The following is a 22,733-nucleotide window of genomic DNA, read 5'->3' on the forward strand; positions in this document are numbered from 1 at the left end:
TAGGCCACTCCCGGAACTTCCAAGAGCAGCCCACGCACGACCCACCGTGTGCATGCCCCTCGTTTGACAACGAGGTGGACCTCCACCTGCGGAATAAAAATACAAAAACGTTAACTTACAGGTCTGCATTTCCAGTGCCTCCCGAGGTTCTGACCTTATTTAATAGCCCCTACTATAACCCTCCATCCTCGTTTCACTTGTGTCTGTCTAACTGAACCTTAAACGAGTCCAACGTTCCTGCCTCCGCCACCCTCCTCGGTAGCGCGTTCCATACCCCCACAACTCTCTGCGTAAAGAACCTTCCTCTCACATCCAAATTATACCTCTCCCCCCTCGCCTTTAAATCATGACCTCTCATATTTGTACCCAGTGTAGGGAGCAGTCTCTCACTATTGACTCTATCTATTCCCTTCAGTATCCTATATACCTCTATCATGTCCCCCCTCAACCTCCGTCTTTCCAAGGAGAAAAGTCCCAGTTTCTCCAACCTTTCCTCGTACCCCAGCCCCTCCATGCCAGGCAACATCCTGGTAAACCTCCTCTGAACCCTCGCCAGAGCCTCCACGTCCTTCCGGTAGTAAGGTGACCAGAACTGGATGCAGTACTCCAAATGCGGTCTAACCAACGTTCTATACAACTGAAGCATTAGACGGCAGCTTTTATACTCTATACTTGATGGGCTGAATGGCCTCCTTCTGCACTGTAGGGATTCTATGATTCTAATATAAGTGCCTTTCAAATCCATTCTCTCTGCACTTGGCCCATAGCCGGTAGCACAATGGTTAGCACTGATGCTTCACAGCTCCAGGGTCCTGGGTTCGATTCTCAGCTTGGGTCACTGTCTGTGTGGAGTTTGCACATTCTCCCTGTGTCTGTGTGGGTTTCCTCCCACAGTCCAAAAATGTGTGAGTTAGGTTGATTGGTCATGCTAAGAAATTGCCCCTTAGTGTCCAGGGATGTATAAGCTAGAGGGATTAGTGGGTATAATATGTAGGGATATGGGGGTAGGGCCTGGGTGGGATTGTGTTTGGTGCAGACTTGATGGGCTGAAGGGCCTCTTTCTGCACTGTAGGGTTCTATGATTCTATGATAGCACTGTAACTTACAGTACCTGAGGTGTAGACCCAGCTGCTTGTTAAGAGTTTAGGTTCTTTGCCTCCATCAACTCGGGCAATAAATTCCAGACACCCACTATCCTCTGCATAAATAACACGCTTCCCCATGTGCCCTATACACCTTCTGCCGTGTAGTTGAACCTGTGTTCCCTGGTTCTAGAATTCTCTGATGTAGAGATGCCAGCGTTGGACTGGGTAAACACAGTAAGAAATCTCAACACCAGGTTAGAGTTCAACCAGTTTATTCTGTCATGGAAACAGTTCAAATCTTTCCACTGTATTTCTTCCCCTTGTAATTTTGTACACCTCGTATCAAGTCACCCCTCAAGTCATCTTTGTTCGAAGGACAATAATCCTAACCTATCCAATCTCTCGTTATAGTTACACTTTTCTGGCCCTAGCAACATTCTTCAAACAAGTCCCCCTCCAAGCCACTCATCTTCCCAACTTGGAACTATTGTTAAGACACACCAGAAACTCCAAGGTGACCCTAAGTTTTTCACTTGGATTTTGGCATGAATGAGCATAAGGTGTTTCACCCAAGATATGATTCAGGTGACCCACTAGGAAACATTTACCAAACAAAGTTTACTAAAGAACACAGTTAAAATATAACAAGATGCAGCATAACTTTTACCAGTTACAGGAATGAAACACAACACAGTATAAACATTAACATTTAGATATTTATGTTGTTCCATGTCAAATACTATTTCACAGACGTATACTCTTCTCTAGGATTGGCACCAAAGCAAGTGTATTGACCTGATGTTGGATTTTCAGTTTTTTTAACACCTGATGTGAATTGGTCATTTGAATGTCGTATTAAACCTCTGAGCTTCTCAGTGCTGGAACTTAGAACAAGCTTCTAGAGAGGGCGACGGAGATACTGCCTTCTTCCACTAGCTTCTTGCAGCAACTGAGAAGCAAAACTAAAACCTGGACTTTTCTGTGGGGGTGAAAGAACTGTCCCTAGGCATGTTGATCATTACCAAATCAAGCTCCACTCAGCAATCCCCAAAGGACCTTAAAATCCAAGAACACTACGTTATCCCAATTAAAATCAACATGATATCAGTTATACTGCCTCAGCAGCAATAAAGGACACCGGTCACAGAAAACAGGATGTCTACAAAATCCTGCAAAAGAACATGATTAAAATATATTTCTTAAAGGCACAGTATCATCACACTGTATCACCATTCCTTCACTGTTGCTGGGTCAAAATGCTGGAACTCTTTTCATAACAGCACTCTGGATTTTCAAACACTACATGGACTGCAGCGGTTTAAGAAGGCAACACGCCTCCATTTTCTTGAGTGCAATTAAGGATAGGTGATAAATGCTGGCCTCAATTGTGAAGCCCACGTCCCATGAGTAAATAAATGTCCAATGTTTTTGCTTCAACTGGTTTGCATTTTAGTATGTTTGTACTAAGGTGCAATTTATTTCAGTTCTCTATTAACGTACAAAATATTGTTTGAAAGTTTATTTCTATCCATATTTGTAGACATGGTTACAGCCATGGGTAGAGTTTGAAAAGAATGGTGAGAATTTTAAAATCCAGATGTTGGTTCCCAGTCACGCAATGTAAATTAATGAGCACAGGGGTGGTATGGGAATGGGACTTCATGCAAGTTAGACACGAGCTACGAGTTTGGGATGATGTCAAGTTTTTGGAGAATAGAATGTAGGAGACCAACCAGGAGTGCTTTGGAATAGTCACGTATAAACGTAGCAACATTGTGGATGGAGATTTTCACCAGCAGATGAGTTGAGAAAGGCAAAGTTGAGAAAATGGAACTTGGAGATGGGTCAGTCTTTTGCATCGTATTTATTGGGTGTAAGGATAAAGGGGTCGCAGGAGGGGGGCTTGAGAAGACTGCAATCAGGGAAAGAAACTGGAGATTATCTCAACATTCCAGGATTGCGCTGGAATAATGAGCAATTGTATAGGTGAGAGTATGATCCGATACAAGTTTCTGGTCCAGCCAGATCTGGCATTCGGTGGTCCAATCAGCTATGCGCCATATCATTTCTGATTTGTCTCCTTTGGACTTGTGACTGGGGATGAGGACTGTTTCGGGGACAATGGCCAGTTACAAACAGGGGCAAAAAGGTGGAGGTGAGGGCAGATGCAGAAATGTTGTGGTGAATGGAGATTTGATTGAGATTTTGAAAATGCAATTGTTAGTGAATTGGAGACTGTTTTTTTAGGTATTGATAACAGGAGGAGGTAGGGTTGGGCTATAGAGGGAAATGCGAGTGATGAGCAGTACAAGGAATATAGGATTTTCTCCTTTTGTGATAAATATTAGGGTTTAATACTATTTCAAATTATTTTTTCCAGTGTGCAAATATATTTCTGTTCAGAAAAATTAATATTCCCAGACACCACTAGACATTGGAAATGAAAGGGGAAATGGATAAATTGAAGTTGCGATTTTGAAAATTTCAGAATCTGCTAATTTTATGCCTTTTGAATAATTTGGGCTCAGCTTTCTCCATTGAAAGAAAAATGTAAAGTAAAAAGCATAAATATTTTACAACAGTGAGGCTGAAGCAAATTGAAAATTCAACATAGCAAATCTGATCATACCCAGAATAACTCAAACGTTCTTTGTATATGTATTTAATGCCTTTATCAGACCATTGTTTTGCACTGCTCAGTTCCATGTGGTATAGTGTATTTCAACTGATTTGAATAAAAAAGTTTAAATTGTAATGTATTGCTGTCATTTTTCAGCTTTACAAGCATGTTGTGCAGATTGTAGAGAAGTTTATCAAAAAGGTGAGAAATATTCTTCAATGGTTTTCTTGAAAGTCGGATAATTAATTGGTACTAATGCATTTTTCCTTTGTCTATTTGGACAATTAATAATTGCACCATTTTGAATATTAATCCTGCAGTGCAAGCCAGAATTTAAAGTTCCGGGATTGTATGTTGTCGACTCAATTGTTCGTCAATCACGTCATCAATTTGGGGCAGAAAAGGATGTCTTTGGGCCACGGTTTAGTAAAAATATTACTGCGACTTTCCAATATTTATATAAATGCCCGTCTGATGAGAAGGTAAGACCGTTAGAATAGGCAGCAGATAGTTTTATGTCTGGTATGTGGGCTTTCCTGGGGAAGGATTTTATCAAGACTCCTAAAAATTAGATTTTTTTTTCTCTCTCTCTCTCTCTCTCTCTTTTCCCCCCCCACCCAAGTTATTCCCCACTGTTGTCAATAAGATTTCAGTGACGTTGTAATGGTGCGTGGGTAAAATTTTGATGCCAAATCTATTGGAGTCATGAAATACAGTGGTGCAGCCAGAGATTTTGTTTTTCCAAACTCAGACAGAAGAAACTACTTAATGTTGGACAAAACTAGATGATGTACCATGGGTTACAATTAGTACTACGGGGAGTTGCTATTGAGGTGTATTGACATAAGTGGTATATTGGAATAAATTTTTTCTTCAAATATGCCTGACAAATTCAGAATTTTTAATGATGTGTCAAAATTAGCACCATTCAAAAATTTTTTTTTAAATTGGAGACACTACCACCACGCATTCAGAACTTCAAAATGTTCCAGTGTTTACACCCAGTATTAATATAGCATGTTTCAGTATCTGAGTCAGGAATTACAAATTTAGCAGAATGAAGAAGTTTTAAGTTAGAACTGGGGTGAGGCAGTGAATGCTGGCATAGTGAACATGTGGGAAGAATAAACACTGCAATTACATTATGTTGCTTGTGACTGCATCTGGCTGATGAATCACTGTTTGTTCGTGTTTAATAGAGCAAGATAGTTCGCGTATTGAACCTATGGCAAAAGAATTGTGTTTTCAAGATTGAAGTTATACAGCCATTATTAGATATGGCAACTGCAACTTCTGCTCCACCTGCACTGGAGAATACTGATAATAATAATGCAAGTAAGTATGTTTTCTGATGAATTATTCATTTTTAAAAAAGTAATACAATGCAGCTGACTGGAGCATGAACTATTTATTACACCTTAGTTCCAGGATGGATTTTTTTTTGACTACCCTGCAGACTGTGTCTAATGCTTGAATCAGCCAACCTCATTGTAAAGGGCTTTTTCAATTGTCAACAGGGTGATTATATATAAAATCCTTTAGGATTTGAAACCTGGCATTCGGAAGTTGGCAATGCTTTTAAATCTGCTGTGACGATAGTGGTCACCCATATTGGTATATGGAATAGAATGATGCCAATGCATATTTTGTAAAGTGGAGAACGGTATACTATAAGTGAAGCTAATTCAGTAGATTTTTTCATGCGCAGTCATTTGTACAGGGAAATAAAAGTGACATTTTGGAAGTTTTTCCAATAGTTTATATGCCCTCACGGATTGTAAATGAGAAGGTTAAACAGTTGTTTAAAAATTATCTTTTTGTAATCATACAATAATGCCATTCCACATTGATATCTGGTGTTAGCATTAAGAAGTTCCAATTAGGTAAGGGATGGAAAAGCAAAATACTTTGAATAGTGAAAACTGGAAATAAGGACTGAAAATGCTGGAATACTAAGATAAAGGGAGAAGCAGAGTTAACATTTTTCCAGGACTTCATTGGGGCTATACTAAAGGACAATTAAACTGACTTAAATCTCCACAGCTCAGGAGGGCAATGTTTATTGTGCCCATCTTCCATCTTTTCTGGAAGAGTTCCATCATGGTTGGTTGCCTTTGTTCCTTACCATGATTATATTTATTTCATTTCTGAACCTTGACAATATTGAGACCACTCTCCTTGAAATCGGCTGTCTCTGATACAGATTAGGAATTGAATTTATAAGAAATAGGAGCAGGAGTAGGCCATCTAGCCCTTCGAGCCTGCCCCGCCATTCAATAAGATCATGGCTGATCTGTCGTGGCTCAGTTCCACCTTCCCGCCCTCTCCCCATAACCCTTAATCCCCTCTCTTATCAAAAACCCATCAACCCGCGTCTTAAAAATATTTAGCGAGGCAGCCTCCACCACTTCAACGGGCAGAGAATTCCAGAGATTCACCACCCTTTGAGTGGAGAAGTTCCTCCTCAACTCCGTTCTAAACCGCCCCCCCCTTTATCTTGAGGCTGTGCCCCCTAGTCCTACTGTCTTTTTTGAGCGGGAAGAGTCTCTCCACCTCTATCCTGTCCATCCCATTCATCATCTTATACGTCTCAATGAGATCTCCCCTCATTCTTCTAAACTCCAACGAGTACAAGCCTAGTTTATTCAGCCTCTCCTCATAGCTCAACTCCCTCAACTCCGGTATCAGCCTAGTAAACCTCCTCTGCACTCCCTCCAAGGCCAAAATATCTTTGTGCAGGTGTGGCGCCCAAAACTGCACACAGTACTCCAGCTGCGGCCTCACCAATGCCCTATACAGCTGCAGCAAGACCCCCCTACTTTTATATTCAATCCCCCTCGCTATGAAGGCCAGCATCCCATTCGCCTTCCTGACCACCTGCTGCACCTGCAGGCTGGGTTGTTGCGACTCATGCACAAGGACCCCGAGGTCCCTCTGCACCGTCGCCTGCTGCAGTTTTTCGCCACGTAAGTAATAGTCCTTCCTACCATTCTTCCTACCAAAGTGGACCACCTCACACTTGCCAACATTAAATTCCATTTGCCATTTCCTGGCCCATTCGCCCAGCCTATCTAGATCCTTCTGCAGACTCTCCACACTCTCCGCACAATTTGCCATTCCCCCAATCTTGGTGTCATCAGCAAATTTCGACACCTTACACTCGGTTCCCTCCTCCAGATCATCTATATAAATGGTAAAAAGCGGAGGCCCCAGCACCAACCCCTGGGGCACTCCACTAGTCACCATCCGCCAATCCGAATAGCACCCGTTGACCCCCACTCTCTGCCTCCTATTTGACAATCAATCCTCTATCCACGCTAACACCCTACCCCCAACTCCATGTCCCTCGACCTTCTGCAATAACCTCTTGTGAGGTACTTTGTCAAACGCCTTCTGAAAATCCAGAAAGACCACATCCACCGGCTCTCCTCTATCCACTGCCCTAGACACATCCTCATAGAACTCCAGTAAATTTGTCAGACACGACTTCCCTTTAATGAAACCATGCTGCGTCCGCTCTATCAAGCAATTGCCTTCAAGATGCCTCGCAATTTCCTCCTTAATGACGGGTTCTAACATTTTACCTACAACAGACGTTAAACTAACCGGCCTATAATTCCCCGCCTTTTGCCTGGCACCCTTCCTAAACAACGGCGTAACATTAGCCGTTTTCCAATCTTCCGGCACTTCCCCGGAATCCAGCGACGTCTGGAAAATAACCACCAAGGCATCCACTATCACCTCCGCCATTTCTTTCAGAACCCTCGGATGCATTCCATCCGGTCCTGGGGACTTGTCCACAATCAGCCCCTCCAGTCTGTCGAGCACCGCCTCTCTAGTAACAGTAATGTCATTAAGACCCTCCAGTCCTACCACCTTTCCATCACTAACACCCGGCAAATTATTCACGTCCTCCTCCGTGAAGACAGAAACAAAAAAGTTATTCAATACCTTAGCCATATCCCCATCCCCTACCACTAGGTCCCCTTTCTCATCCTCTAAAGGACCAACGTTCACCCTAGCCAGCCTCTTCCTTTTTATATATTTATAAAAACTCTTGCTATCCTTTTTTATATTAAGCGCTAGCCCAGCTTCATAGTTTCTCCTACCCTTCTTTATCAACTTCTTTGTCAATCTTTGTTGACATTTAAACCTCTCCCAATCCTCTTCTCGCCCACTACTCTTAGCTACTCTAAATTCCTCCGCTTTTAATTTAACACTTTCCTTCACCTTCGTTATCCACGGCTTATTACCTCTCCTCCTCCTGTCCTTTTTGACCATCGGAATAAATTTCCGCTGAGCACCAAGAAAGATCTCCTTAAAGATCCTCCACTGCTCCTCAGCAGACCCTCCCTCCAACGCGCTCCCCCAGTCAACATTCGCCAATTCTTCTCTCATCCTACCGTACTCCCCTCTATTCAAACAAAGTACGCGTGTCCGGGAACCCACTTTCTCCTCCTCCATCTGCACCAGAAACTCCACCATACAATGATCACTCTCCCCAAGAGGTTCCTTCACCGCAAGGTCCCTAATTCTACCCGCCTCATTACATAGCACGAGATCCAAGATAGCTCTCTCCCTCGTCGGCTCCAACACACACTGTTCCAGGAAACTATCCCGGCAGCATTCCAAGAACAACTCCTCGAGCCCACCGCGTCCAACATGGGTCGACCAATCAATATGCAGATTGAAATCCCCCATAACTACGGCCGTCCCATTCCTGCACGCCGCACTTATTTGCGCGTTAACAGCCCGCCCCACCTCCAGATCATTATTCGGGGGCCTATAGACACCCACCAGCGTCTTCCTCCCTTTGCTGTTCCTAATCTCCACCCACAACGATTCCACTTTCTGCTCCTTGGCTCCAATATCATCCCTTGCTACCACCTTGATGCTATCCTTAATCAGCAGAGCTACGCCCCCCCCCCCCCTTTTCCCTCCTGCCTATCCTTCCTAAACACTTGATAGCCCTGTACATTCAGCTCCCAGTCCCTGTCACCTTGCAGCCACGTCTCTGTAATGGCCACCAGATCGTATCCATTTGTGTCGATCTGCGCCACCAGCTCATCCACTTTATTCCGAATGCTTCGTGCGTTCAGATAAAGTGCTTTCATCCCAGCCTTCACCTGGACCCTATTTGCCGTAACGCCACCAACCATACTCACGCCCCCTACTCCCTCTATTATTGGGACATCCTTGGCCTCTTCCCTTACCTGTACCCTATCCTTAACTTTAGACCTCGTAACGTCACCTACCCTCGCACCCTCCCCCCCCAACTGCTCAGGCTGTAACCAGAGGGCTGAGTTAATGGGAGAGAAGCATTTTGATATTTGAATATAAGGTTATTTGCATTCTGTGCAAGAGAAGATTTCAGGATAAAGGTCACACTACTTTAGTCTGCTTGCTTCTCGACCATAATATTAACTAAATCCTGTAGAAGAATATGGTTCCGGTGGTATATTTAAGAGTGTGCTTTTGCCTTTTCTAGGTCCCCCTGTTGCTCCCCCTACACCTGCACAAATTCCCCAGATTACTTCTGATCCTTTGTCTGCAATACAACAACAACTACCAAACTCAGATGCATTTGTAGCCGTAGCTCAGCTTTTTCAATCAACGCAAGGAGCACAGGTAAAAATTAAATTGGTGTGTATTGTTTACATTCTGAGCAATGTGACAATACTGTGACTGAATCATCGCATTATTAAACATAAGGTAGGCAATGCAGTCTGTTGCAAAACGTATTGTCTATCAATGCTCTTTTCCATGGATTATGGTGAGTCAGGTTGCAGTTTAACTGAACTGAGTTGAAAGATGGAGGCTCCACCTCATCAATAACTGGGAAAAAAATCAAATTTTCTGTTTTGATAAATCATGTAAAATGTAGCAGCTGCTTTATTTGATTTGTAAGGTTTTACATACTGATCTTAATAACAAAACTTCACATCCCTACAGAGCAAGAGATTTTAAACTTTTTCAAGGTATTTTAGTGCAAGGTTGAAAGCAGTATGAAGTGCAGTTGATTTTGCTGTCATGGGAGACTCATAGATTCCAGTTTCTCTTAAAAAGAGATATCAATTTCCCAGTGACTAAAGGAAAGGATTACATTACAAGAGTTCACATTTTAAGACATTATACTGTAATAAACAAACTAAAATCATAATCACTAAACATGGTCTAGGTGACAAAAACTGAACTACAGAAAATATATTTTCCATTCGTTTCTTAACACAACCAAAAACCTTATGCCATGTTTATACATTTCACCATACTCTCAGCAGAAATCTAGTCTTGTGCTGAAAATTCCAACCTCCTTCCAGCTTTAACAGGTTCTTTTCTTCCATCCCCACCAGGGTCAATCCTCTGGTGTCCTTTTAAGCAAGTGCCCTTTGCTTAATCTTTTGAGCATAATTGAAGCAAGGTATCCTCTGCAGAATCCTTGTACTTTTGCTCTCCGTCAGCTTTGGTTCTTGAATGAGGGCCCTGTCCTCTCAAAGACTCTGGTTGGTAGTTCGCCGAAAAACGGTGCTTTTTCCCTTTCTTGGAATAGCATATCTGTTATTCTTCAAATCTGCCTGGCTGACTGAGATTTTAAGCAAAGCCGACTGGTTCTTCCTTTGTGTCAATGTCTTAAAACTTGCACCGAAATTTCAGTAAGTTAGGTTCTGAGTTTGTCTCCATAATAAGCAGGTTGTGCAGGTTTGTCTTTGGGCAGATTTAGTATAAAGTCACATACCCTTTTCCAGGCTGTTCCATTTTATTAGAGGAGGTAATTTAAAACATAACACTTAAAAAGCCCAGAATTCGTAACACTGTTCATCGAAAACAAGAATATGTAGCTGCATTTACAAAATAAATTGAAGGATTAACTTCTTTGGTTTAATGTTTCTGTTTTGTTTTGTTTTCAAACCTATTATGTCAACCCTGAATTTCACCTTTGATGTGTTAATAAGTTTACTGAACTTTATTTTTACATCAGATACAGCAGATACTACAGAATTTCCAGCAAGCTCCAAAGCCACAATCGCCTGTTGTGGATAATAGTATCATGTCCCAAGTGGAGGCCTTGACGGCTCAGTTGAAGCCACCCAGTGCACAGCCTCCAGAACAAAAGGCTACCTTTGACAAGGTATGCAGAAGCAGTCAAGATTGCTGCAAATCAAATGGTTACTTTGTTAGCAGAATTTCATAGAATAATTCCACATTAGGCATATCCCCATACGTGGGGCCAAAATGAAGCTTTGACGAATTGTGTCAATTATACTGCAGAAATTGCTTGACCGATTTGATTACGATGATGAGCCAGAACAAGTTGAAGATGTGAAGAAGGAAGAATCCAGTCCTCCTCCAGCTCAGACTTCATTGTAAGTATTGTCAAACCTGTTGAGGGGACTGAAGCAATTATGCTCGTGCCGATAATCCTGCACGGAGATGAGCTTTTACTTGTAACAAAAATCTAATATTTTACAAAACTATTTAAATAACTTGAATTGGACTTGAAGTAATTTTTGAATGTTTTCACCATGATGGGCATCATGTGATTAGCTTTATTGATTAAGTTTATTGAAAAAAATTGTAAGGAATTTATTTTATGAAAATAATTAAAATAGTTTATCAGGAAGAATTCTGACCATTTTGTGGTTATTTAAAGTGCTTGTCTGAGCGTATGAATTTGAACTAACTTTGTAATATTGTATCTGTTTAATGGTAGTGGTTACTCTGGCGAAGGTATGCAGCCACCTATGTATCAGCAGCTTGGAATTCGACTGCCAAATATGGAACAGTTTCAGCAGACTTTGATGGGACTCCAACAGGAGACATTGCAACAACAGGTTAGAGAATACAAAGGCTGGAATGTTCCCATCCTGCCCACCATGAGAATCATAGTGGTTGGGACATAACCATGCAAAGGTCTGTTGACCTTGGGCGGGATTTTCAGGTATTGAGGTGAGCCTGGCTGGAAAATCCCGCTCAAAAGGTTTGAAATCTTGTGCAGCTAATAGGCCTGCAATAAGAATGTTTTTCAGTAAAATAAATTACATACATTGTTACCACATTAGGATATATAGGCATGCTAGCATTATGAATATTATATGTGATACTGACTTAAACCTGGATTATAAGGACCTAGAGAATATTTTTCCCCATTTTGAACAGTGCATACCCCTACATTCTTGAGCGCTTATCTGACCAGAATCCACATTGCTAGTTGTTTCTTCTTTCATATGACAGAAACAAAAACAAATCAAATGGTATTTTCAAGTCAGCTAAACAAGCAAAAGTTTCCACTATAACTGTGTGGACATTTTGTAGTTTGTCTGCAAATTTACTCTGAGGGATATGTTTCCATGATGAGCTTCAGACTCCAATTAAAAACCCTGCAATTGCATGATGGAGCTGCTTTAATCTTCCATCTGTGTATTTGCTGTGGATGGTTTGATCCTTTAGGTTGTTTAAGCAATCTATTTGTATGATGTTGTTCTTTCACCCATCTGTCATCAAGAGGTAAGGGGCTTCAGCGATGGTCCATAATGACTTTCTGGGTTCAAAGCAAGCTAACAGATTGGTGTGTATGGATATACCTTTGCTGATGTAGTAGTTATATTCAGTTGGGACTGCAAATTTACACTGATGTTTGTAAGCGCAAATAGCCAGGATGTTGCTGTCAATAAAAGTGCCTGGTATTAATTCGATAATAATATTAATTCTGTAATATAACAATAGCAGAATTCAACTGCAATCCCCCAAGGAATTTGATACGTGGACCTAGTTGTCTTATGGGAGAACATGTACTGAGCTGTAGAATATACCAGAGCAATTGATGCCCTAATGAAGGGTTTGAACATCTGCTCTTCATTTGGGTCTGGTGACTTTCTGGTTTAGATTGACCTTTTTTTCTGTGATTCTGAAGATGTTGTCTACATGTGGCTAAGCATGACTGAAAAGTAGGAGGGGTATTTGGGCACGGTTTGCTCCCATGCAACAGAAGGAGAATTATAAGGGCTCAGATTGCGTGATGAGTGTTGAGCTGGACCGTTAAAGTGATGGTCTTTTGCAGTTTTGGCCGAAGGCAACATCAATAGAAGTAGGTTTCTATCAAATGCAAATCACTGGGAATCTACTACATTGGTTCAGGAAGCATCATCATCTGCTTAAGGTCAGTTGGGGATGGGCAATAAATGTTGGGTTTGCCAGTAATGCTGACAGCCAAATTTTTAAAATCTGTGACAAATAGATTTCTGTTTTCCATGGCCAAGTTAGTGTCATCATCAGGCCTCTTAATTTATTCTTTCATGGAATGCAGGTGTTGATATCAAGGCGAGCATTTGTTGTCCATCCATACTGTCTTTGAGCTGAGTTGCTTACAATGCCATTTCAGGGGGAAGTGAGAGTCAGCCACATTGCTGGGGTTTGGAGTCACATATAGGCCAGACCAGGTAAGGGTGTCAGATTTCCTTCCCTAGGGGATATCAGTTAAAGTCATTGGTAGTTGATGGAAACTACCTGATAATGTCAGTGACTTTTGGTGTGCCTTTAAGTCTGCTTTTCTCAAACTCCAATGACAGGAATTTGGATGCCACTATTAAAGATTGTTGGCCTGAGTTGATAGTGGAAGTTGTCAAACATAGTTGAGTGGGAGGGAGCTGTGGAAATGATCACTGTACAGATGATGGTTTGTCAACATTGGAGATTGTTAGCATGCTTGGCACATGTTGCTGCAGTAAAATCTCCAGCAGTACTGTTACACTTGAGTTCAGCGAGTAGGTCGATTTAATGACACACTTGGTGTCATTTTGAGATGACAATAGTTTCGATCCAAGATCATGTGACAGGATGAGCCATGAGAACAGTCATCATCCACCCTTCATAGTTGCATGTATCGATACTTAATATCAATACATGATATTAAGGGGGGGGCTCAACCAAGATCTGATACCTTTCTTTCACCAAAATAACCCAAAATTTTGTACTTAATCAATTACAGATGAGTAATACAGCAAAATAGTTGTAAATAACAACCATGTAGACATTAAAAAAATCACAAGCTAAAAATGCACATAGAAATATAGTGCTGCACACTTAGTCACAGAGATGAGCAGTGCAGAACATTGGTGCGCAGGTATGAAGATTTGAACTTGTTCACTGGCATGGCATCATGTCAAAGCGAGCATCATAAAGTTGAAACTGATGTCAGAAAGTCAAAGCAGGGCATCAATTTGTAAAGATTGGAATTGCAGTTCATTATAATGCAAGCGCCATGAAGTTGAGAATTGCTTGCAATAAGGAAGATTGTTTTAGCGCAGGTGATCTTTCAGATGTATTAAGTTACAATGGTCTTGCTGTCATGTTCATAGAATTCCTACAGTGCAGAAGGAGGCCATTCTGCCTATCAAGTCTGCACTGACAACAATCGCACCCAAGCCCTTCCCTGTAACCTCATATTTATTTACCCTGCTAATCCCTCTAACCTATGCTGCCAGGACACTAAGTGCCAATTTAGCATGGCCAATTAATCTAACCCACACATCTTTGGGAGGAAACTGGAACACACGAGGGAAACCCATGCAGACTCGGAGAGAATGTGCAAACTCCAACAGTGACCTGAGGCCAAAATTGAATCCAGATTGCTGGAGCTGTAAGGCAGCAGTGCTAGTCACTGTACCGCCAAAGTAATGTTCTTACCAGCATTGTTTCTTTTTTTAACTACCCTTCTAGAGACTTTGATTTTCTGGAATGGTTTATATTTTTGTAGATTAGTTGTAAAAGTGCTGACATGGAGAAAAGAGATGTTATGACTTGGTGAAATAAAATATCTTGCATGGCAACTATTTTTCACATTTCTACTGACTTCTTCAGAAGCCATATGCAAGTTGAAAAGCATTGGCATGTGGAATTTCTGATATAAAGAGACGGTGACATTTTTAGTACTATTTCAGAAGTGTATGAAAGAACTGGGTGTGTTTGATCCTTGGCTGATTGGCCAGATAGCAAGTCTCTTCATTAATTTGAAACATGGTACCGTAGTTTAAAGAGGAACAGTCTGGGAATTTCCAAAGAGTTTTTTTTTATTGAAAACGGAATGTTTTGTTTTCTGCACTGTACAAAGGAATTATTTTCCTCCCTGCAATTAAGAAAATTGAAGCTGACCTTTGAAAAAATGGTATTTCAGGTACAGTGATGGTAGATCGCATAGCTTTCGAGCTGGGGAATCTGTTAATCTTCCTTCTTGCTTATCTTGCCTTCCCCATATATATGTCTTAAGTATATATCATTGCAAATTACACTGTTAAATCTAGTGTTCGAAGTTTCATTTAGCACATAACATACATTTAGTACATTTTTGCATTATTCTTGTTAAAAAATACAGATACTAATTTACTTCGTTTTATTTCAGATGCCCCCACCTCCCAATGGACAGTTACCAACATTTGGGATGGTTCCTGTTCATCCATTTGCAGCTATGCCTCAGCCTGCTATGCCCCCAGCACCACCTATACAGCCTGTTTTTCAGCAAGACTACCATACTCCAAGTGAGCCTCCACCACCACAACAGCAACAGCAGCAGCAGGTGAGTCTTCACACCGCAAATAATTTTGTAATATGACCTACTTTTCAGGGTCATAATTTAATGGTCATAATCTTGTGATTTGAAGGAAGTAGATATGGAGATTGAAAAGCCTGACACACGGGAAACCAAACGTCGTAGTGTTGAAAATAGAAGATCACGCACTCGGTCAGGATCGAGGTTAGTAAAACAAAGCTTAAGTATTTTATGTCAAATACTTGCAATCTGTCCATTTACTTAAAACATCTTAAATTTATGATCTCACTGAAGGTAAACAAGTAGTTCATGATGCAGTTTTTTATCCATGTTCCCTCGTCTGACAGTTGGTTGAATCCATTTTTATCATTGTTAAATTAGCCGAGATCTGCAAGCATTGGCAGTCAAATTAATGTACTGAACTAATTGCATCAGCCTATCACTCCCAAGCTACCCTCTCCCTCCCATTCCACCCATGCCATTTGCTCCTGTGCCTTCTATTCTTCCCATGTCATGGGCAGTATGGTGATCAGTGTTGCTGCTTCGCAGTGTCAGGGACCCGGGTTCAATTCTGGCCTTCTGTGTGGAGTTTGCACATTCTCCCTGTGTCTGCGTGGGTTTCCTTTGAGTGCTCCAATTTCTTCCCACACTTCAAAGGTGTGCAGGTTAGGTGGATTGGCCATGCTGAATTATCCCTTGAGTGTCCCAGGGTGAGAGAGTTGGGGGGATTAGTGGAATAAATATGTAGAGTTACGAAGACTGGGTTTGAGTAGGATGCTCTGTCAGAGAGTAGTTGCAGACTTAATGGGTTGACTGGCCTCCTTCTGCACTGTAAGGATTCTATGATCCATACCCCCAGCTTTCTTCAAAACTTAATTAACATGTTGCTCTATTCAAGTGAATGCAATCTCCTTATCTTCTTTGCACTCCTCTCTTCTGATAGCTCTAATAGAAATTACTAGCATAAGTGATCTGAGATGCAGTCTTCATGTGATTTCTAGTGAATGTGGATACACAGCAAAGATCTGTCCAGAATTCACAGCACTAACATCCGGTCTTGTGTAGTGTACTGAAAACGTAACAATAACAAATTGAATCATAGAAGCCCATTAAGTCTGCACCGACTCTTCAGTATGGCATCCTACTGAGGCCCACTCCCTGCCCTATCCCCGTAACCCCATACATTTACTCTGCTCATCCTCCTAACCTACATATCTTGGGACTCGTAAGGGGGAATTTAGCACAGTCAATCCACCTACTTCACACATATCTGGTCTGTGGGACGAAACCAGAGCATCCTGAAGAAACCCACACAGACACAGGGAGAATGTGCAGACTCTGCACAGATAATGACCAAAGGCTGAAGTTGAACCTGGGTCCCTGGTGCTGAGAGGCAACAGTGTTACCCACTGTGCCACAGTGAACAAATTTGCATTAGGATCTTACCTATGCTGTAACATCCTAATTGTTAAATGTCTTATTATTAATGAGAAAAAGAGCATTAAAAAAAATTTGAATACAGACTACAAAATTTTGAGTGTTAGATTGCCATTCTCATTGTCAATGTATGCCAACTAAGCTTAGCAGACTGTAACCTGGATATGATGACAATATGGTTTGTGTGCACTGTTAACGGTAATTTTTAGATTATTTAGTGAGATCTCAAATTACAAACCTACAAATTGGTTTATTTGATTTAAAAACATACAACAAAGGAATGGATAGAGGATTGGTTGTCAAATAGGAGGCAGAGAGTGGGGGTCAATGGGTGCTATTCGGATTGGCGGTTGGTGACTAGTGGAGTGCCCCAGGGGTCGGTGCTGGGGCCTCAGCTATTTACCATTTATATAGATGATCTGGAGGAGGGAACCGAGTGTATGGTGTCGAAATTTGCTGATGACACCAAGATTGGTGGAACGGCAAATTGCGCGGAGGGTGTGGAGAGTCTACAGAAGGATCTAGATAGGCTGGGTGAATGGGCCAGGAACTGGCAAATGGAATTTAATGTTGGCAAGTGCAAGGTGGTCCACTTTGGTAGGAATAATGGTAGGAAGGATTATTACTTACGTGGAAAAAAACTGCAGCAGGCGACGGTGCAGAGGGACCTCGGGGTCCTTGTGCATGAGTCGCAAAAATCCAGCTTGCAGGTGCAGCAGGTGGTCAGGAAGGCGAATGGGATGCTGGCCTTCATAGCGAGGGGGATTGAATATAAAAGTAGGGAAGTCTTGCTGCGGCTATATAGGGCATTGGTGAGGCCGCAGTTGGAGTACTGTGTGCAGTTTTGGTCGCCGTACTTACGCAAGGATATTTTGGCCTTGGAGGGAGTGCAGAGGAGGTTTACTAGGCTGATGCCGGAGTTGAGGGGTTGAGCTATGAGGAGAGGCTGAATAAACTAGGCTTGTACTCAGAGTTTAGAAGAATGAGGGGAGATCTCATTGAGACGTATAAGATGATGAATGGGATGGATAGGATAGAGGTGGAGAGACTCTTCCCGCTCAGAAAGGACAGTAGGACTAGGGGGCACAGCCTCAAGATATAGGGGGGGCGGTTTAGAACGGAGTTGAGGAAGAATTTCTTCACTCAAAGGGTGGTGAATCTCTGGAATTCTCTGCCCGTTGAAGTGGTGGAGGCTACCTCGCTAAATATTTTTAAGATGCGGGTTGATGGGTTTTTGATAAGAGAGGGGATTAAGGGTTATGGGGAGAGGGCGGGAATGTGGAACTGAGCCACGACAGATCAGCCATGATCTTATTGAATAGCAGGGCAGGCTCGAAGGGCCAGATGGCCTACTCCTACTCCTATTTCTTATGTTCTTATGAATAAAGTTCTCATGCTGAAGTTTCCTATTGAACGGTTTGATTGGCTAGCTGCTGGAAGGATGTTTCTCTTGACTGGGAAATCTAAAACCAGGGATCTCGGCCTCAAAATAGGGAAGTGGAGAAATTTCTTTTCAAAGGATTATGTTTTTTGGAATTTTCTACCCCTGTGAACCATGGATGTCTTGTCATTAAGTATGTTCAAGACATTGATCACTAGATTTCTGGACACTGAGTTAGTGTTGGAAGGTGAAATTGAGGTAGAAGATCAGCCATGATTATATTGCATGGTGGTGAAGGCTGAATGCCCTACTCCTGCTCCTGTTTCTTATGTTCTTAGCATCCTGCAAAATTAACTTGCCTTCAGAAAACCATGCTTCCTACCAGGTAAAAACAGGTATTTTTGTGTATAAAAAGGAACAACAAGTGGGAGCGTAGTAGAAATACTAAATTCAAAAAGTAGGGAACTGTTATAGTATTTGAAGTATTGACTGATAGAGCACACTACCTTCAATTATTTCTTCAAAAATTACTTCATTTACTGGATATTAAAAAAAAAATGTACCTTCCATAGATCACCAAAGAGGAGACGTTCTCGGTCTGGGTCTAGGTCACGAAGATCAAGACATAAGCGTTCTCGGTCACGATCCAGAGAAAGACGTAGACACTCTCCTCGATCACGATCTCAAGAACGACGTGAAAGAGAGAAGGAGCGAGAACGTCGTCAAAAAGGACTTCCACCAATTAAATCTAAAATTGTTAGCGGTAGGTAGTTTGAATCTGAAAGAAAATCCATTGTATCATGTCATATTTCATATTTTTAAAGGAGCATCCTGCCATGACCATAATTTGTTAGAACTATTGTTCCATAAATGACAAAATTTTTATAATTAAAGAAACTAGCATCTTTACAACATTAAAAAATGATGGATTGCTCATTATATACTTTTCATTCAGTTATCTTGAAAAAAAGGTTTATTATCCTCTAATCAGGGGAAGGATTAGCCCCTAAATTTGAAATTCCTACAGTGTTCCTTTAGCCTAAATGTATTGCTAAATATGTTTTGCCATTGTACTGAAATAAAGCATTCTGGGCTTAAGGTTTTCAATATGTCTCTAGTTTGCAGCACAACGCTCTGGATCGGACAACTAGATAAGAGAGCAACACAGCAGGATGTTGCAAATCTTCTGGAAGAATTTGGCCAGATAGAATCTTTGAATGTAAGTATATTTTATTTCTGGATGAAATTGTCCCTGTTCACAGACTAGCTCAATGTGTAAATGTTTTCTTGCTCTAATTGACGCATTCAAACATGCAACTTCCAATTGATTCTAGTCGCTACTGATTAGGGAAAGGAGTGAAAAATCAACTATGGCTCCTGTCGTCAATTTCCTTACACTGATTCTTGTTGGAAGATAAGTTTGGATGTTAAATGAGATCAGAAATGCATGTGACTTGATCTGTTTTGCAGGAAAGGTTGCTGCCTCATATGCTGTTAATTCAGTAGCCAAACGAACAAATGAGTGCTGCTGGTATCTGTGCAGTGCATGCAGGAAATCCCCCCCCTGCCCCTTGCAGGAATGAGGAAGTTCAGTTTACCGTATATTTGTGATTTTTCTTAGTGGGATTGTTAATTTGTGGCAGTTGTAGTGTTTTAGTGGTTGTTTTGGTAGACTAGTAATCAAGAGCCTGCACTAATAATGTGGAGTCATGAGTTCAAGTCCCACCACAGCCCTACCCGCCAGTCAAACCCATTAACACCGTCTGCACTTCCAGCTGCCTCAGAAAAGCAGCCAGCATAATTTAAGACCCCACACACCCCAGACATTCTCTCTTTCACCTTTTTCTGTTGGGAAAAAGATACAAAAGTCAGAGGACATGTACCAACCGACTCAAGCAGCTTCTTCCCTGCTGTCATCAGACTTTTGAATGGACCTACTTCACTTTAGGTTGATCTTTCTCTGCACCCTAGCTATGACTGTGTAACACTACATTCTGCACTCCCTCCTCCTCTGTGTACGCTATGCTTTGTCTATATAGCACGTAAGAAACAATACTTTTCACTATATTCTAGTACACGTGACAATAATAAATCAAATCAAACCAGTATCAGTAATGGTGATCCAAAAGCTGTCATGACCATGAGGGATTGCTGTATGAATCCACCTGGCTCACTAAAGTTATTTAAGGAATGTAATCTATCCTTACCCAGTCTGACCTATGTGTAGCTTAAGATCCATGACAGGGTGGTTGGCTCTGAGCTGTCTGGTGAAATGACTTAGCAGACCACTAAGGGAGCTCACAGCCACCTTCATGACAACTTAGATGGGCAATAAATGCTACGTTTTTCAGCAGCATCTGGATCCTATAAATTAACAAATACAATTATTATTTGGCGCTGACTTCACATCAGAGGCAATATTGTAACTAAAAAAGGTGTAGAGGAGATTTCCTAGCATGGTACCATGATTGCAGGACTTCAGTCATGGAGAGGCTAGAGAAACTGGGATTGAAAGTGGGAAGATTTAGGGGATATTTATTCGTGGTATTCAAAACCATGTATGGTTTTGATTAAGTAAACAAGAAAATGTTTCTAGAGATGAGTCTGTAGCTTTGGGCGCATATTGATAGCAATTGGTAAAAAGTAAGCGAAGATGTGGATATTTTTAAAGTGAGTTCTGATTTTGAGTGCATTGCCTAGTGGAAGCAGTTTCAGTGATACTTTCAATACGAGGGGAAATGGTTTTCAGAGCAATGGAGAAAGGACAGGGATTTAGGACTTTTTGGAAGGCTGTTCAAAGAGGCAGCACAATCATGGTCCACATGGCCTCCCACGCTGAATCATTCTATGAACTTCCCTGACCCTTTGAAATTAGCTGCTAATATGTGCTTTTGCATTTTGCATCATTTAGAATAGCTAACATTTTTATTCCAAATGTAATGCATATTCAAATAAAATGAATACAAAAATATGATCAGACACTGCAGAAAAGAAAGTACAAAGAACAAAGAAAATTACAGCACAGGAACAGACCCTTCGGCCCTCCCTGCATGCACCAAACATGCTGCCTGACTTAACAAAAACCCCCATCCCTTCCAGGGACTATATCCCTTTATTCCCATCCTATTTATGTATTTGTCAAGACACTCCTTAAAAGTCACCATTATTTCCACTACCTCCCTGGCAATGAGTTCCAGGCACTCGCTACTCTCCGTGTAAAAAATCTGCCTCATACATCTCCTTTAAACATTGCCCTTTGCACCTTAAACCTGTGCTGCCTCGTAATTGACTCTTCTACCCTGGGAAAAAACTTCTGACTATCCACTCTGAATCTGTATTGTCTCCAGACAGGACAGTAAGTGAGATGTTGCAAGTTCAGGCAAGTCATGGAGGTTACAGATAGTGTGACGTGAACCCAAATATACGCAGGATCTGCTCAGATGAGGATGGCAACAGACACCTCCAGACACTGAAAGATGCCCTCATAAGAATAGGATATGGCGCTCAACTCATCGATTGACAGTTCCGACGCTCCACAGCAAAAAACCGCATCGACCTCCTTAGAAGACAAACACGGGACACAGTGGACAGAGCACCCTTTGTCGTCCAGTACTTCTCCAGAGCAGAGAAGCAATGACATCTTCTCTGGAGTCTTCAACATGTCATTGATGAAGATGAACATCTTGCCAGGGCCATCCCCACACCCCACTTCTTGCCTTCAAACAACCGCACAACCTCAAACAGACCATTGTCCACAGCAAACTATCCAGCCTTCAGGAGAACAGGGACCACAACACCACACAACCCTGCCACAGTCACTTCTGCAAGACATGCCGGATCATCGACATGGATGCCATCATCTCACATGAGAACACCATCCACCAGGTACACAGCACATACTCTTGCAACTCGGCCAACGTTGTCTACCTAATACGCTGCAGGAAAGGATGCCTCGAAGCATGGTACACTGGGGAGACCATGCAGATGCTACAACGACGGATGAATGAACACCGCTCAACAATCACCAGGCAAGACTATTCCCTTCCTGTTGGTGAACACTTCAGCAGTCATGGGCATTCGGCTTCTGATCTTCGGGTAAACGTTCTCCAAGGCCGCCTTCATGACATATGACAGCGCAGAATCGCTGAGCAGAAACTGATAACCAAGTTCCGCACACGTGAGGACGGCCTCAACCGGGATCTTGGGTTCATGTCACACTATCTGTAGCCCCCATGACTTGCCTGAACTTGCAACATCTCACTTACTGTCCTGTCTGGAGACATCTCTTTAATCTATGCTTAATGCCACCTCCACTCACATTGTCTGCACCTTTAAGACTTGAATAGCAGATTAGCTTTAAAGACTCGCATTCTAATCAGTATTCTGTAAACTGTGTGTGCCTTTATATGCCCTGTTTCTGATCAGAACTCTCCGTTCACCTGACGAAGGAAGAGCGTTCCGAAAGCTTGTGGCATTTACTATCAAATAAACCTGTTGGACTTTAACCTGGTGTTGAGACTTCTTACTGTGTGAACTCCACTTGTCACAACCCTCCAATCAAATGCACCCTTCCACTGCTACCCTCTGTCTTCTTTGACTGAGCCAGTTTTTTATCCACCTTGCCAGCTCACCCCTGATCCCATGCGACTTTACCTTCTGCACCAGTCTTCC

General features: G+C 41.9%; 1 protein-coding gene across 2 annotated transcripts in view; it reads left to right on the plus strand.

Annotated features, from left to right (window-relative positions):
* Positions 1–22,733, plus strand: part of scaf4a (SR-related CTD-associated factor 4a) — a 104,633-nt gene that overhangs the window by 60,758 nt on the left and 21,142 nt on the right. For both annotated transcript variants that reach the window (XM_080203937.1, XM_080203939.1), the window contains exons 3-13: positions 3,862–3,906; positions 4,026–4,187; positions 4,905–5,040; positions 9,194–9,333; positions 10,682–10,831; positions 10,972–11,066; positions 11,414–11,534; positions 15,098–15,271; positions 15,357–15,448; positions 18,635–18,825; positions 19,181–19,281. In XM_080203937.1, the coding sequence (XP_080060063.1) occupies positions 3,862–3,906; positions 4,026–4,187; positions 4,905–5,040; positions 9,194–9,333; positions 10,682–10,831; positions 10,972–11,066; positions 11,414–11,534; positions 15,098–15,271; positions 15,357–15,448; positions 18,635–18,825; positions 19,181–19,281 (1,407 nt within the window). The remainder of the gene's footprint in view (positions 1–3,861; positions 3,907–4,025; positions 4,188–4,904; positions 5,041–9,193; positions 9,334–10,681; positions 10,832–10,971; positions 11,067–11,413; positions 11,535–15,097; positions 15,272–15,356; positions 15,449–18,634; positions 18,826–19,180; positions 19,282–22,733) is intronic.

This window comes from Carcharhinus amblyrhynchos, chromosome 15, assembly GCF_965287045.1.
Source record: "Carcharhinus amblyrhynchos chromosome 15, sCarAmb.v2.hapA, whole genome shotgun sequence".
Lineage (NCBI taxonomy): Eukaryota > Metazoa > Chordata > Chondrichthyes > Carcharhiniformes > Carcharhinidae > Carcharhinus > Carcharhinus amblyrhynchos.